At 58.4% G+C, this 14,631-nt stretch overlaps 2 protein-coding genes across 2 annotated transcripts in view; one reads left to right on the forward strand and one right to left on the reverse strand.

Annotated features, from left to right (window-relative positions):
- ECEL1 (endothelin converting enzyme like 1) overlaps positions 1-6,524 on the forward strand; it is a 7,606-nt gene extending 1,082 nt beyond the window's left edge. The window contains exons 2-18 of the mRNA XM_029932866.1: positions 3-290; positions 928-996; positions 1,111-1,221; positions 1,301-1,393; positions 1,578-1,702; positions 2,364-2,586; positions 3,064-3,162; positions 3,373-3,447; positions 3,640-3,743; positions 4,018-4,076; positions 4,152-4,203; positions 4,771-4,838; positions 5,021-5,145; positions 5,449-5,514; positions 5,910-6,005; positions 6,236-6,312; positions 6,425-6,524. Coding sequence (XP_029788726.1) covers positions 3-290; positions 928-996; positions 1,111-1,221; positions 1,301-1,393; positions 1,578-1,702; positions 2,364-2,586; positions 3,064-3,162; positions 3,373-3,447; positions 3,640-3,743; positions 4,018-4,076; positions 4,152-4,203; positions 4,771-4,838; positions 5,021-5,145; positions 5,449-5,514; positions 5,910-6,005; positions 6,236-6,312; positions 6,425-6,524 — 1,830 coding nt within the window. The remainder of the gene's footprint in view (positions 1-2; positions 291-927; positions 997-1,110; positions 1,222-1,300; positions 1,394-1,577; positions 1,703-2,363; positions 2,587-3,063; positions 3,163-3,372; positions 3,448-3,639; positions 3,744-4,017; positions 4,077-4,151; positions 4,204-4,770; positions 4,839-5,020; positions 5,146-5,448; positions 5,515-5,909; positions 6,006-6,235; positions 6,313-6,424) is intronic.
- A 3,673-nt stretch (positions 6,525-10,197) lies between these two features.
- ALPI (alkaline phosphatase, intestinal) overlaps positions 10,198-14,631 on the reverse strand; it is a 7,444-nt gene continuing 3,010 nt past the window's right edge. The window contains exon 12 of the mRNA XM_029932867.1: positions 10,198-10,252. Within this exon, the coding sequence (XP_029788727.1) occupies positions 10,198-10,252 (55 nt within the window). The remainder of the gene's footprint in view (positions 10,253-14,631) is intronic.

Consider the following 14,631-nt stretch of genomic DNA (forward strand, 5'->3'; position numbering starts at 1 on the left):
CACGGCCCGGGGGCGGCCCGGGCGGCGCGGCCCAGCGCAAGGTGCGCGCCTTCTTCCGCTCGTGCCTCGACATGCGCGAGATCGAGCGGCTCGGCCCGCGGCCCATGCTCGAAGTCATCGAGGACTGCGGGGGCTGGGACCTGGGCGGCGCCGCCGAGCGCCCGGGGGCCGCGGCACTCTGGGACCTCAACCGGCTGCTGTACAAGGCCCAGGGCGTGTACAGCGCCGCAGCGCTCTTCTCGCTCACCGTCAGCCTGGACGACAGGAACTCCTCGCGCTACGTCATCCGCGTGAGTGCGTCCCCGTCCCCAGTTACCCCATCAGCGGCCCACGACCGGGGGCGCCACGGCCCCGGCACGCGCGTCCCCGGCGCGAGGCGACCTATGCATAAGGCGAGGGAGGGAAGGGGAGGGGAAGGGGAGGGGCGGGAAGGGAAGGGGAGGGCGCACCCGCATGGCGCTGGAGGAGGGCGCAAGTAATTTCCCTCGAGTAATTGCCGTGCTTAGCGGAGCCGCGGGAGCCGCAATTTCCCAGTCCTGTGGCAGGCTGTGAGAGCTCGCAAGGAGGGGTGTGCCAGTGGGCTCGGGCGGGCCAAAATGACAGGGGTCCCAACTCTCAGTGTGGGCCCCGCGAGTGCCCCGCAGAGGTGGGGAAAATTGACAGCCTACAGAAGGAAGGGTTGGGGGGTCTGGGTCCTCCTCTGCTCCAATCCCGTAACTCCAGGCTAGACTGATTAGGGGTGGAGGTTTCCACCAGCTTCTCCGGGTGGAAGGAGAGATAACGTCTTTGTTCTGGTCCTGGGGCTTGTGACAGTAGGTGTCTGGGGCGTCCTCTGTTTGGGCATTTGGATGGAACTTAAGTCTGTTTGCAGGAACCTGGCATGTTGACCTCCGATCTCTCACCTCTGACCCCCACCCCTCTCCCCAGATTGACCAGGACGGGCTCACTCTGCCGGAGAGAACCCTGTACTTAGCTCAGGATGAGGAGAGTGAGAAGGTGTGGGGGGCATGGGGTGGGGTTGCCCGGAAGGCCTGGGGCTCCAGGAGGGATGGGCTAGGGCCTGCCGTGGGGCCCACCCCTAACGTCCCGTCTCCTCCCGTCTTGGGGCAGATCCTGGCTGCATACCGGGTGTTCATGGAGCGCCTGCTCAGCCTACTGGGGGCCGATGCCGTGGAGCAGAAGGCGCAGGAGATCCTGCAGCTGGAGCAGCGGCTGGCCAACGTGAGCAGCGGGGGCTGCCATGGGCCGAGGGGAGGGCACCGTGAGGCGGGGCCCTGTCAACTCTGATCTCCACCCCCAGATCACTGTGTCGGAGTACGATGACCTCCGGCGAGATGTCAGCTCCATGTACAACAAGGTGACCTTGGGGCAGTTGCAGAAGATCACCCCCCACGTGAGTGCAGCCCATTGTGGAGGGGGGGCACTGATGCTGGGACTCCAGTGCCATCCCCTCCCCGGGGTGGGGCAAGGCCTTCCACGGCCATGGATTCCTGCATCCTCCCAGACTCCCTACCCCCTCCCTGTCCTCTGTGCTCCCCGCCACCCCCAGCTCAACTGTCCCCCCCCACGCCCCACAGCTGCAGTGGAAGTGGCTGCTGGACCAGATCTTCCAGGAGGACTTCTCGGAGGACGAGGAGGTGGTGCTGCTGGCCACAGACTACATGCAGCAGGTGTCACAGCTCATCCACTCCACACCCCGCAGGTACAGCTGCCTGTCACCCCCCACCCCGCCCACCTGCCCCTCCAGGTCCCTCCGCCGCACCCCAGACATGTCTGCTTGGTGAGCTTTGAATTCCCATTTTCACCTCTGTCCAGTGGCCACGTTGGGGAGGCATGTGAAGAGCACTGGAATAGGAGTCCAGATCCCTAGGCGCAGATGTGGCTCCCCCACCTACTCTCTGGGCCCCTGGACAGGGCTTGTGAACTTCCCAAGTTCTCATCTGGGAAGAGTGAGGCTGAGTCCGGACTCCAGAAAGGGAAGGTGTGGGTGCAGTGCTGCTGCCCCAGGGCCACCTCAGGGAGCGCCTCCCGGGTCTCCGCCCACCTTGGGGAGGAGCAGAGGCCTCCCAGTCCTGAGGCAGGTACCCCGAGCGCCCACTCTCCTACCACATAGCGAGTCGGCATTGGGCACTCGTCTCAGTGGCCAGAGGTGTGTCCTGCTTGGCATGGGCCCAGTGCTTTCCCTGGCTGCGGCTCGGGCCACTCCGGCTTCCGCCTCCATGTACCTGGAGTGACCCCTACTCCTGCGTGGGTGCCGGGTCCAACCCCAGACTGAGGGGTCTGGAGTGGGGTGGCGCGGAGCTCTTGGGTGGTTCTTGGCCGTGAGCCTGTGTGGACACCCGGCTGTTTCCCCCTGCCCTCAGGATCCTGCACAACTACCTGGTGTGGCGCGTAGTGGTGGTCCTCAGTGAGCACCTGTCCCCGCCATTCCGAGAGGCGCTGCACGAGCTGGCACGTGAGATGGAGGGCAGTGACAAGCCACAGGAGCTGGCCCGGGTGTGTCTGGGCCAGGCCAACCGCCACTTTGGCATGGCACTTGGAGCTCTCTTTGTACATGAGCATTTCTCGGCTGCCAGCAAGGCCAAGGTCAGGCTGCTCTGGGCTTGGGTGCAGGTGTGGGGGTTGGGCAGCATAGAGTCCTCCCACAGCCTCGCTCTGACAATGGGGAGTCACACATATTCCCTTGCAGATAGGGGCACTGCAAGCCCTCTCTGAAACTCCAGTTCTCACCAGGCTACCTCCCCCAGGAAGCCTACCTAATTAGCCATAAAAGGGCTTGGCCCCTCAGGCTCTTGGCCACCCCTCTCTGCCCTGCTCAGTAGGCATGGCCATAGGAATGTGCACCATTGTTGCTGGGGCAGTTTGTGCCTCTAGGCTGTGAGCTTTCTGTCAACCCCCTGCCTCCAAGGTCCTCCCCTTGGTGCTCAGGACCAAGCCTTGGGCCTGGGAAGTGGTCCTGAGTCAGTGGTACCCCTCATGCCAGGTACTGGGGGCCCAGAGCTAAGACCTCCTGGTTTGGCACCCTTGATCCCTGACCCTGGCCCTTGACCCCTGGCTCTGCAGGTGCAGCAGCTTGTGGAAGACATCAAGTATATCTTGGGCCGGCGTCTTGAGGAGTTGGACTGGATGGATGCTGAGACCAAGGCAGCTGCTCGGGCCAAGGTGAAGTGGACCCTTTCCCATCTGTAAATTCCACAAACACTTATGGAGTGCCTACTGTGTGCCAGGCTTGGGTGACAGAAGAGGCAGAGATGCCCCAAGCAGAGTTGGCATCACCTGGTCTGGTCTCCCCTGTCCTTGAGCCCTGCCTCTAGACTACAGTCACCCCTTCGGGGCTGGGGGGCTGTCTCCTGAGGCCCCTCTCGCCCGCAGCTCCAGTACATGATGGTGATGGTGGGCTACCCAGACTTCCTGCTCAAACCCGAGGCTGTGGACAAGGAGTACGAGGTGGGTCTGCCCGTGGCCCCACCCTGCCTGGCCAGGTGGGCTTCCCCAGGCCCTCGGTCAAGACCCCTAGGGAGGCCCACCACTACTGAAGAGAAGGAGCCATGCCCTCGGCTGGGAGGACATGGGGGCTGCACAGCGCTGGCCTGGCCATACCCCTCGCCTGCCACTCAGCGCTGCCCGTCCCCTGTGCAGTTTGAGGTCCACGAGAAGACCTACTTCAAGAATATCTTGAACAGCATCCGCTTCAGCATCCAGCTGTCTGTCAAGAAGATCCGGCAGGAGGTGGACAAGTCCACGTGGGTACCTGGCCCAGAGCTGGGGGGGTCAGGAAGGGAGGGGTCATAGGGAGAGGCCAGGAGGCTGTTGCGGGAGTTGGGGTGGGCGGGCAAGCCACCTCACAGCCATGCTGGTGCAGGCGTCATGGGGCCTGCCTGAGTGGTGGTGGGGGCCGTTAGGGTCTGGGCTCAGCCTGGAGGAGGCGCAGGACATGGCCAGAGGCTGGGTAGCTTTTAAGGAGGAGGTGGGGGAGGGAGTGTTGGCCTCCCTAGCTAAGCCCACCTCCCTCCACAGGTGGCTGCTCCCACCACAGGCCCTCAATGCCTACTATCTACCCAACAAGAACCAGATGGGTAAGGAGGCGTTTCCCACAGGGGGCGGGGCCTGGAGGCGGGACCCAGCTCCTGCTGACCACGCCCCCTCTGCAGTGTTCCCAGCAGGTATTCTGCAGCCCACCCTCTATGACCCTGACTTTCCACAGTGAGTACCTGGGCCAGCTCTGCAGCCTTGTCTGCTGGGTGCAGAAAGCTGCTGGGACTGTCCCTGTCCGGGCTGGGCCCAGGCGCCATGACAGCTGTAGGTCCCCGGCCGGTAGTCTTCCTTACTTCCTTGGTTATTTGCAAAAACATGTAGGGTTTTGTTTTGTTTTTTCTCCCTTCTTTCTTTTAAATGTCCTTAGTTCCCCCTTACCTGGTTGGAGGCTTCTTTAGGTGTTTCAAAAGTGGAGTGACCCTAGTGATGAGGAAACTGGCCAAATCCAAGGTGGGGTGCCTCAGTTTCCCTCATGTCTTCCTCTAACCGGGTCTCTTGCCCTGTCCCAGCTCTGTTAGAGGTTATTTCCTACAAACCAGCTGCAAAGGTATCGTTGGGCCCTTTTACATACTGTATGAGGGCTGTAAGGCATGAGTGCCCCAAGACCACGAGGACACCACTGTGGCCTCCCTGGGCCACCGCTGGCGTGACGGGGGCTCCCTGGGCCCCGGCAGCAGTGTGCAGCTCTCAGAGGGCGGGTGAGGCCCGGGTCTGACGCTGCTGCCATGGGCCCAGGTCTTTGAACTACGGGGGCATCGGGACCATCATTGGACATGAGCTGACCCACGGCTATGACGACTGGGGTGAGGCCCGAGGGCGACTGGAGGGGGTGTCGGAGGAGGGGAAAGACAGACAGGGGGAGGCAGGGTGACGATGGGAGGATTGAGACCCCGCGGCCCCTCTGTCCCCGTTGGCCAGCGGGTGGGTGGGAGAGGGGGCCTCGGGGTTGAGAGTCGGTCTCCACCACCCTGCCCGCTTCCCACAGGGGGCCAGTATGACCGCTCAGGCAACCTGCTGCACTGGTGGACGGAGGCCTCCTACAGCCGCTTCTTGCGCAAAGCGGAGTGCATCGTGCGGCTGTACGACAACTTCACCGTCTACAACCAGCGCGTAAGACCTCCTGCTGCCCCTGGGCCAGGCTGGGCGTGGCCGGGCCGGGCATGGACAAGGCGCGCGCGAGCCGGCCTGTTCTCACACGAGCCCAGGACCCTGCTCACATGGCCAGGGTGTGCACGCACATGCACGTGGGTGCAGGAAGGAGTTCACACAGCCTCCCATGGGGCATGAGGAGGTGGGGGCTGCATCCAAACCCTCTGGGAAAGGAAAGGGGAGGGCGGGCGGGGGCCCAGGTGGCAAGGTCTGAGGAAGGCGGGTGGGTGGCAGACAGACCCCGGCCCCTTCCCTTCTTGGCAGGTGAATGGGAAGCACACACTTGGTGAGAACATCGCGGACATGGGTGGCCTCAAGCTGGCCTATTATGTGAGCTGCTCCTGCCTTCCCCTTCATTCCTCTGGGGGGAGGGATGGGGACTAAGGAGGACTCAACTAAGGACATGGGCACCCCAGCCTCCCCATAACATTGAGCTCTGGCCTGGGGGAAGCAGGGCCTTTGACTGGCAGGGGGTCCACCCGAAAAGGAGGGACTCCCAGGCTGCCTTCGGGGAGAGCAAGGAGGGCTGCCTGGAGGGGGTGAGGGCTGCCTGGGATTAGCCTTCTCAGGAAGGAGTACAGCTTAGGAAAGGTGGAAGGCAGGGAGCCTGGGGCTTGGCATGGTGGCTGGTACGCAGGGCAGGGGCCAGTGAGGAACTGACTGGGTGGAGGGTAAGTCAGGGGGCACCTGCTGGGGGCACCACAGCTCCACATTGTCACCCCCAGGCCTATCAGAAGTGGGTGCGGGAGCACGGCCCAGAGCACCCGCTGCACCGGCTCAAGTACACACACAACCAGCTCTTCTTCATTGCCTTCGCCCAGGTGGGCCCGGTGGGGGCCAGGTGGGAGGTGGGTAGGGGTGGACACAAAGCTCTCCGCCTGTCTCATCAGCTGCCACTCAGAAGCAGTGGTCCCGTGGGTTCTGATGAGGGCTTAAGGCCTAGTGTGTTGGTGGCGAGGGGTGGGGTGGGGGGCAAGGATTGTGAGGCTTGCTCAGTGGACTCCTTGGCTTCATCGTCCCCTCTCCTCCCCTCCCCCACCATGGGGCCCAGAACTGGTGCATCAAGAGGCGGTCACAGTCCATCTATCTGCAGGTGCTTACCGACAAGCATGCACCTGAGCACTACAGGTGGGCCTCATCCTCCTGTGTCTGCAGTGGGAGCAGGTGCGGATGGGAGGGGGACCTGGGGGGGTAGCGGCCGTTGGAACCCATCCCTGCTGGGTCTCTCCTCCTGCCCCAGGGTGCTGGGCAGCGTGTCCCAGTTCGAGGAGTTTGGCCGGGCCTTCCATTGCCCCAAGGACTCACCCATGAACCCTGCCCACAAGTGCTCGGTGTGGTGAGCCTGGCCGTCGGCCCGCACGCCCTCGCTGCCCGCCCTGCACGACTTGCATCTCTGCCAGCTGCCGGGGCAGGCATGGACCCGGCGCTGGGCTGCTCTGGGGGCCACCCACCTTCTTAACGCCTCCAGGACCTGGCCTTCCTGCTGTCCCTCACTTCCGGAGGGGCCCAGAGCATGGATGAGGCTGGGCTCTGGGAGGCTGTGGGGGAGCAATGCCGGGGTCCCCGGTCTTGGCTCTAGGGAGCCAGCCCCCCTGGCCAGGGTGGATTGTACAAGCCTCACCTTCACTCTGTTCTTGCTGCTAAGTCTGGTCAATAAACTGCTGTACTCTGGTCTTGGTTTCTTCAGGCGCCTCCAGAGCGGGTGGAAGGAAGCTCAGGTCCTCAGTGCAGCGGGGACCCTAGAGAAGACCTTCCTGTTCCCCCTCCCCCCTCTTCTGTCTTTTCCACCAACTACCCATTCCTCTCTTCCTCACAGTCCTGCCTAGGCTCCCCTGTCCAGTTGTGGGGGTGCCCCCAGACTGGGCTCGTGGGGGCCAGAACACCAAGCCCGTTGGTCTATACTCCAGCATGACACTGGGACTCATTTCCCCTGAAAGTGTAGACATCGCAGGCCAGGCCTGGGCCCAGCATGCTGGAGACAGGGGAGCTCTGAGACACACTTACATGGAGGGAGGGTCAGAGGGAGCTCAAGCCAACGGCACCCGAGGACAGAGTCCTGGGGCTTGGACGAGCCCTCGAAGTTCAGACACAGCCACGGAACGCAGAGCCACGGCATGGCCCAGCAGGGCACAAATGTGACATTGTGTGTCACCCACTAGTTCCCAAACTGCTTTTCCAGACAGACCCTCTGAGCATCCCCAATGCAACTCTGCGAGGTGCCAGAGTGACAGGGACAGCCCCTTACACAGGGAAACAGGAAGTTAGGCCCTGGCTAAGGTCAGGCTAAACACGTTAGCTGATGGGCACCTGTCTGCCGCCGAGTCCCCTGGTGCTCTAGGGTCTATCTTCGGGGCCAGCTGTCTGAGTTCCCCCAGCTGTTAGGGAACCACAGGCTTGGTTAGATGCTGGCCACGCGGGGTCTGCCAGGCCCCGCAGCAGCGGCCTCCCAGAGGGGGAGCTGACCGATTGGGCTGGGGTGGACAAGCCCAGCAAGGTCAGCACAGCTGCCCACTCAGCCTCAGTTTCCCTTGTGTTAAGGGAAGGCCTGGGATGATGGAAGGCAGTCTCCAGCTAAGCATTTACGAGCAGGGAAGGAGAGGAGTGGGGAGAGTTCACTGTCCGTTTAACCGTCCAGGCGTACCCCCACCCCCACCCCGCCAGTGTGCAGAGCGCCTCGTGGTTCCTGGTGTGGCTCTGGTGCTGCCATCCGTGGCTGGGAGACCTTGAGCCCAGGGGTCACTGCTGGGTGATCTTGGCAAGTGACTCACCCACTCTGGGCCCCAGGAGCATCCTCGGCAGCCCCGGGGGAGTGTACGAGGGGTCGGCTTGCCTGCGACGGACTGATGTGAGTCTACCCTGCCCCCTGCCCGGGCCTGCCCGGCTGCTGCCCCCGCAGGCCCAGCCTGACCCGAGACCTCAGGTCAAGGAGGCCAGGAGCCCTCCGCCTCGGGCCCCATGGGTGTCAGCTCGGTACAGATGGGGGGAGGACCAGGAGCCAGCTGGGGAGGTGTGCTGCGCCTCCCTGCCTAGGGTCTCAGAGGGACTTCCTGTGGCACCCAGGACGGGGCACAGGGCGCCCGGTGCCACTGACCAGCACAAGCCCCAGGCCTTTCTAAACAGCTCGGTGGAGCCAGATTCAAGTTTCGCCTTTCCTGCAGCTGCTTCTGTGCTGCCCCCAGATGCCCAGTGCCCTCTCCTAGGAGGCCCGCTTGTGACATGCCCTGGATGCAATCTTTTTTTATTTTTTATTTTATTTATTTTGTAAATGTGTATTTATTTTGAGAGAGGGAGAGAGCGAGCGAGCACGAGTGGGGGAGGAGCAGAGAGAGAAGGAGACAAAGAATCCCAAGCAGGACCCACACCAACAGAGCACAGCCCGACGTGGGGCTTGATCCCACAAACTGTGACACCATGACCTGAGCCGAAATCAAGAGTCGGATACATAACCGACAGAGCCACCTGGGAGCCCCTAGAAGCAATATTTTTGAAAGGCTTGAGCTGCCATTCCAAAACCGTTTGGAAGGCCCAGGGTCCTCCATATGCAAATACCTCTGGGGATTAGCTTCTTCCTCATGCCTCCCTCCCCACGTGTGCCCCGTAAGCTGGCAGCTCCCTGGTCCTTCCTTCCCCAGGGACCTCCCACACGGGACCAGGTACAGTCACAGACTTTACTGAAAGTTCGGGGGGCCAGAGAGGCTTTCTGTGCCTCCTCTTCATTCTCCCCTTCTGGATGTCTTCACCCTCCCCCCAGTCGAACTGAAAACTTACTTCCTCTTGATTTAATAAAAAGAGCAATTTCCCCTTCCCCTTGCCTGCTGCAGGCTGGCCTAGAGGCCCAGCACAGTCTGTGGACTGTGCCCTCGGGCCAGTCAGTCCAGCTGCCCCTCCCCTGGCCCGCACCTCCTGTGCCAGCCTGGACTACTTGAATCTGGACAGCACCTCACTGAGCCAAGTCTGTAGGATCTGAGGAGAGTGTCTCCTTTGCAGCATTCAGCGGGTCACCGGCCTTGCCTGCAAAGCCATCAGGGATGGGGACCTGGATCCCAAGCCCCCTTCCCTTTGGGGAAACCTAGTTGCGTGCTGGCCTGGGCTTTCCTGCAGAATCCTTGTAATGACCTGGACTCTACCCTTGGTGTCCTGGGCAGGGTCCCTGTTCTGTGACTGTTCCGGCCACAAGGGCTCCCATTCTTGCCCTCCTTGTCACCCCACGCTGGGCTGGAGGTGCCCAGAAGGCTACCTGGGCACATGGTTTCTCCCTGGGGCCCCAGTCCCTTTGAGCGGCGTGAGCTCAGCAGGTCAAAGGGGCGTGGGGTGGCGCCGGGCTCTCCCACCTCTGCGGCCGCCTGCCCGGGAGCCTCTGGCGGCCGCTCCGGCTGATTCATCGGCGGCAGGCAGCTCAGCTCCCCAGCCTCTGTCACATGGCACCGGTAAGCCGCGTCTCTCCTTGTCTATCATTTGCATAAATAATAAAAAAAAATCCCTCCCACCTTCCTGCGGGACCAAAACGTCGCAGGGACGGCTGACAGGAGTCTGCGTGGGGAGTTCTGAACGTGCCCATTTCTCTCTCACCCGAGGAGCCCAGGGCAGGGGAGAGGGGCGTGCCACACGGCTGGTAGCACAACTTGCAAAGCTGGTGAGCAAAGAAAGGGCAAGGTCAGGGTGCCGGGGTCCAGATGCCCCCCGGTTGAGGCTAGACGGTGGGTGGCTCACCTTTTGGGAGCCGGGAGGAGGGCGGTCCTTTCCTCCCCAAGGGGCAGCTAAGGAGACAGCAGTCGGTCCCTAGGCACGGTGCCCAGCACGTTGGCACAGACCGGGCTTCCCCAGTGACAAGGGTACACCAAGGGGAGCTCCGGCTGCCTGTCGTCAGTGCGTGTGCCTGTAGCACCGGCCTAAGCTCTGTTCAGCTGCAGTCGGCAGGCCCTGGGGCCAATTCGGATCAGAGCGTGAGATTTAAAACCCTGCACGGCTTCCTGGAGGCGTCCGGGGGCCCCACCGGGAGGCAGGAATGGGGGGTCACAGCCTCACGGGGCAACAGCCTGTCATGTGCATGCTGACCACGTGGGGAGACCTGTTTCCGGAACAGGGGGCGGCGGGGACTGGCAAACAGCTTCAGATGGTAATGTCAGCCCCAAGGGCAGCACGAGGGCACATCTGGCATCCTGTTGGAGGCCTCCCGAGAGAGAGCGTGCCTACTTCTCTTCATCGTGACACATCCCATATCAGCCACCTGAGCCAGGGTGAGCCAGGTGCAGGGACAGGGGCTCAAGGGGACTCCACGAGCTGGAGACCCTAGGTCTAGTGGAGATGGGACCTGTGGTGCCCTTTAGGCCTTGTCTGAGCCCCAGAAGTGGTGACACACCCACAATCAAAGGGAGCTGTTTAGCCTGAGTCCAATCCGAGGGCCAAGCCTTCCGGGCCCCCCACCTGGGCCTCAGGGTGTCAGGTGAAAGGGACACCGAGTCCTCCCCAGTGTCTGGGGTACTGGGCTCTCCCGTGCTTTATCTCCTTTGGGGACTTGCCACGCCCCTGGGCAGGGGGCGCCCTAAAGCGGTAGGTAGTATGTTCGTTTTTAAATATTTCTTTTTTAATGTTTATTTATTGTTGAGAGAGAGAGAGGGAGAGAGATGGAATGCAAGTGGGGGAGGGGCAGAGAGCGAGGGGGGCAGAGAGCGAGGGAGACAGAGAATCCGAAGCAGCTCCAGGTTCTGAGCGGCAGGACACAGAGCCCGACGTGGGACTCGAACCCACGAACTGTGAGATCATGACCTGAGCCACCCGGGCGCTCCAGTGTGTTTTTATTTAACATCTAGCTCCATGCTGGCACCTGTACCCTGTCAGCAGGTGTCCACCCCCGACATGGAAGAGAATGAGGTGTCCGAGGAGAGACACTACCCCCCCTCCCGGTTTGCTCCCTTCCCGCGGGGTGTGATGTATGAGAGTTTAGTGCGTCTGCCCAAGTGGTCCAAGGGGTGATGTGATCTAGTTTTAAACAAACGAATCCTCCACAACGATCAAGTGGCTTCCGAAAGAGTCCTGTAAAGACACGGCAAATAGCCCCCAGGATCCACGCCGGGTAAGGAACCACAGGCGCCACACGCCCTCTCTCCTGATACGTGCCCATCGTCACCCACGGTGCCCACCTGATGGGAAATTAGCCCCACATATAAAAAATAAACAAAACCAAACTGTTTGAAACAGCTCCACCCCGTCATAACCGGTGAAGCTCTGCGCCAGTGACTCGTGCCTTGAGACACGACTCAATGACAGCATGACATCCTCATGGGCAGCAAGGCGTCTAAAAAGGAAGCTTTCAGAACGTGGAGAAACCCCCGCAATGCTTTTCCCAGCGACGTTTAAAGTTACGTGCTTTTCAACTCAGTGCTTTCCCGATATTTCCCTAAGCAATGATAAATATTTGGAAAGCTCTCTTAAAGTTTCTTGCATTATAGCATGAGACAAAAAACACCTGCCATCAGGCAAACGTTTTTTTTCCTGCTGCAGTAAAAATGGCAGAAACAATGAACAGAAAATGATCTGTCGACAAACCGAAAGGCATTTCTTTGTCAGCAAATAGTGTCGGAAGATGTAGAGAAAACACCACCACCGATTGGAAGGAAGTGTTAGCGCAAATTAGCCAGTGTGGGAGGTTGGCTGGGTGGGTTTCTTACACATCTCAGGTGAAGGTATTTGCTTCGGTTCTGTTCCAATAAAGAAACACACAAACCACTTGTGTGTGTGTGTGTGTGTGTGTGTGTGTGAGAGAGAGAGAGAGAGAGAGAGAGAGACAGACAGACAGAGAGAGTCAGGAAAGACAGAGTGAGAAGAGATGAATGCCTTGTTTCAGAAGAACTTCTGCAAATGGGGGAAGCCATGTTGCGTACCTGCTGAGGTAACGGCTGCTGAGAAAGGATTTTTTAAAGGATTTTGGATGAGGAAAAAGTGTAGAGGTAGCTGTACCTGCAGAACTCACCCACTGGCCTATGGGTCAGACCACTGCAGGAAAGAACTAGAAGGCCAAGGGCACAGGAAGAGACCTTCGTGTGTCAACTTAAAAAAAATCAGGGTTGTTGGGGCACCTGGGTGGCTCAGTCATAAGCCTCTGACCTCGGCTCAGGTCATGATCTCCTGGCCCCATAGGTCTGAGCCCCTGTCGGGCTCTGTGCTGACAGCTCAGAGCCTGGAGTTGCTTCCGATTCTGTGTCTCCCTCTGTCTGCCCCTCCCCCACACGCATGTGCGTGCTCTCTCTCTCTCTCTCTCACAAATAAATATTTTAAAGAGGTTTAAAAAAAATCAAGGTTGTTCTAGTAGAGCAGAATCTTTATGATCCTTGGTAATAAGATTGGGTGTGACCAGGGAAGTTTCCAGACCACACAAAGAATGGGAAAAGGCTGTCCTGAATTCTCCCTCCCTTTCCTCCTCGTTTGCCTCCTTCTTAAAGACTGAGGTGCTGAAATTTCTTGAGGAGATGAGAGCTGTCAGTTTTAGGTGCTCAACTGAATTATTGGGAAAACAGATTCATCTTCCCTGTATCTGCCCCTTCCCGGGAAAGATGTTAAAACACGTTTGAAAATATTTGCATGGACGTGAGATTTTTGTGGCTAACAGTGTGTTTGACTCACAAACACATTGGGGAAAAAAAAAACACTTGGAAGCTGTCTGTTTTAAAAAAAGTCTAGGGGGCCTGGGTGGCTCAGTCAGTTAACATCCAGCTTCAGCTCAGGTCATGATCTCACGGTTCGTGGGTTCAAGCCCTGCGTTGGGCTCAGAGCCGGGAGCCTGCTTCAGATTCTGTATCTCCCTCTCTCAGACCCTTTCCTGCTCGTGCTGACTCTCTCTGTCTCTCAAAAATAAAAATAAAAAACATAAAAACAATTTTTAAATCTAGATGTAATTTACCCACTGTAAAATTCACTCTTTTCAAGTGGATCATTCAGTGGTTTCTAGAATACCTACCCAAACCAGTGCAACCATTCCCACTAATTCCAGAAGAGCCTGCTATTTAAATCCGTAGAGTTTAAAAATTTTTAAATCTTATTTTTTTTTTAAGTAAGCTCTACCCCCAACATGGGGCTTGAACTCATGACCTTGAAATCAAGAGTCGCATGCTCTATTGACAGAGGCAGCCGGGGGTCCCAAAACCTGTAGAGTTAAAATGAAGAGTTTCCTTGGGTTTGGAACCCATTTGTGAAGCGCACACAAGCAGCACCTTCTCACGGGCTTGTCGGACCGACTCATTGACAACAGGGAAGACAGAGCAGCTGGGTTTTTATCAAGTCTTTGCATAATTGGGGGACGGAGTTTAAACCCGAGTATGATGGGTTAGGAAGCTAGCTAGTCACGCTTTTTCCCATTTAGCTCCCATATTTCTGTGACAGACACTAAAATGCAAAATTGAAATATACCGCCCTGAGGGCCATGCCTTCAAATCGATGTTTTACAGCGCGAAACCAAGATTTTAGTAAAGAAGAATTATAACAATTTGGTGTGATGACAGATGGTAGATAGCCTTACCGTGGTGACCATTTCTTATTGTATATCTGTAATCACTGTGCTGTACATCTGAAATGAATACAATATTCTATGTCAATTACCTTTCAATTAAAAAAATTTTTAAATGTTTATTTTTGAGAGACAGAGAGACAGAGAGTGAGCAGGAGAAGGGCAGAGAGAGAGGGAGACACAGAATCCGAAGCAGGCTCCAGGCTCCAAGCTGTCAGCATAGAGTCCAACCTAGGACATGAACCGCGAAATCATGACCCGAGCCAAAGTCAGCCACTTAACTGACTGAGCCACCCACCCTGGCACCCAGGATTACATTTTTTTTGTTTATTTTTTAGATTGAAAGGGAGAAAGCAAGAGAACACACACGTGTACACAAGCAGCAGAAGGGCAGAGAGAGAGGGAGAGAGAGAATCCCAAGCAGACTCTGCACTGTTAGCATAGAGCCCGATGTGGGGCTCGAACTCATGAACCGCAAGATCATGACCAGAGCCAAAATCAAGAGCCATACGCTCAACTGACTGAGCCACCCAGGTGCCCCAAATAAGATTCTTATCCCTGAAATAATCAGAGTGTTATTTTCCAAGAGTCAGGTCACATTAGGCCTCTGTTCAAAGCCTTCCAATTTGCATACCACACTTTGGATAAAGTTCAAACTCCTCACCCAGCAGGCTCCTATCTCTTCTTATCCCTCAGGTTTTACCCCCAACCCCACCCACCCCAATCTGGTCCTGCTAGTGGCCTGGGACAGCACTGGCTGATTGCCGCCTTGGGGCCCCTGCACGGCTGCTCCTTCTGCATTGCTCAAGCCCTCACTTCCTCCTTGACGCCACTGTCTGCTCCTCAGGCAGCCCCTCCCTGACCTCCGGATCTGAATTATCCGCCCCATCCCCTCTCCCACAGACATCTAATGATTTTTCCCTCTGGAACATATCACCAGCGGCTTT

This window comes from Suricata suricatta, chromosome 3 (genome assembly GCF_006229205.1).
Source record: "Suricata suricatta isolate VVHF042 chromosome 3, meerkat_22Aug2017_6uvM2_HiC, whole genome shotgun sequence".
In the NCBI taxonomy this organism is placed as follows: Eukaryota; Metazoa; Chordata; class Mammalia; order Carnivora; family Herpestidae; genus Suricata; species Suricata suricatta.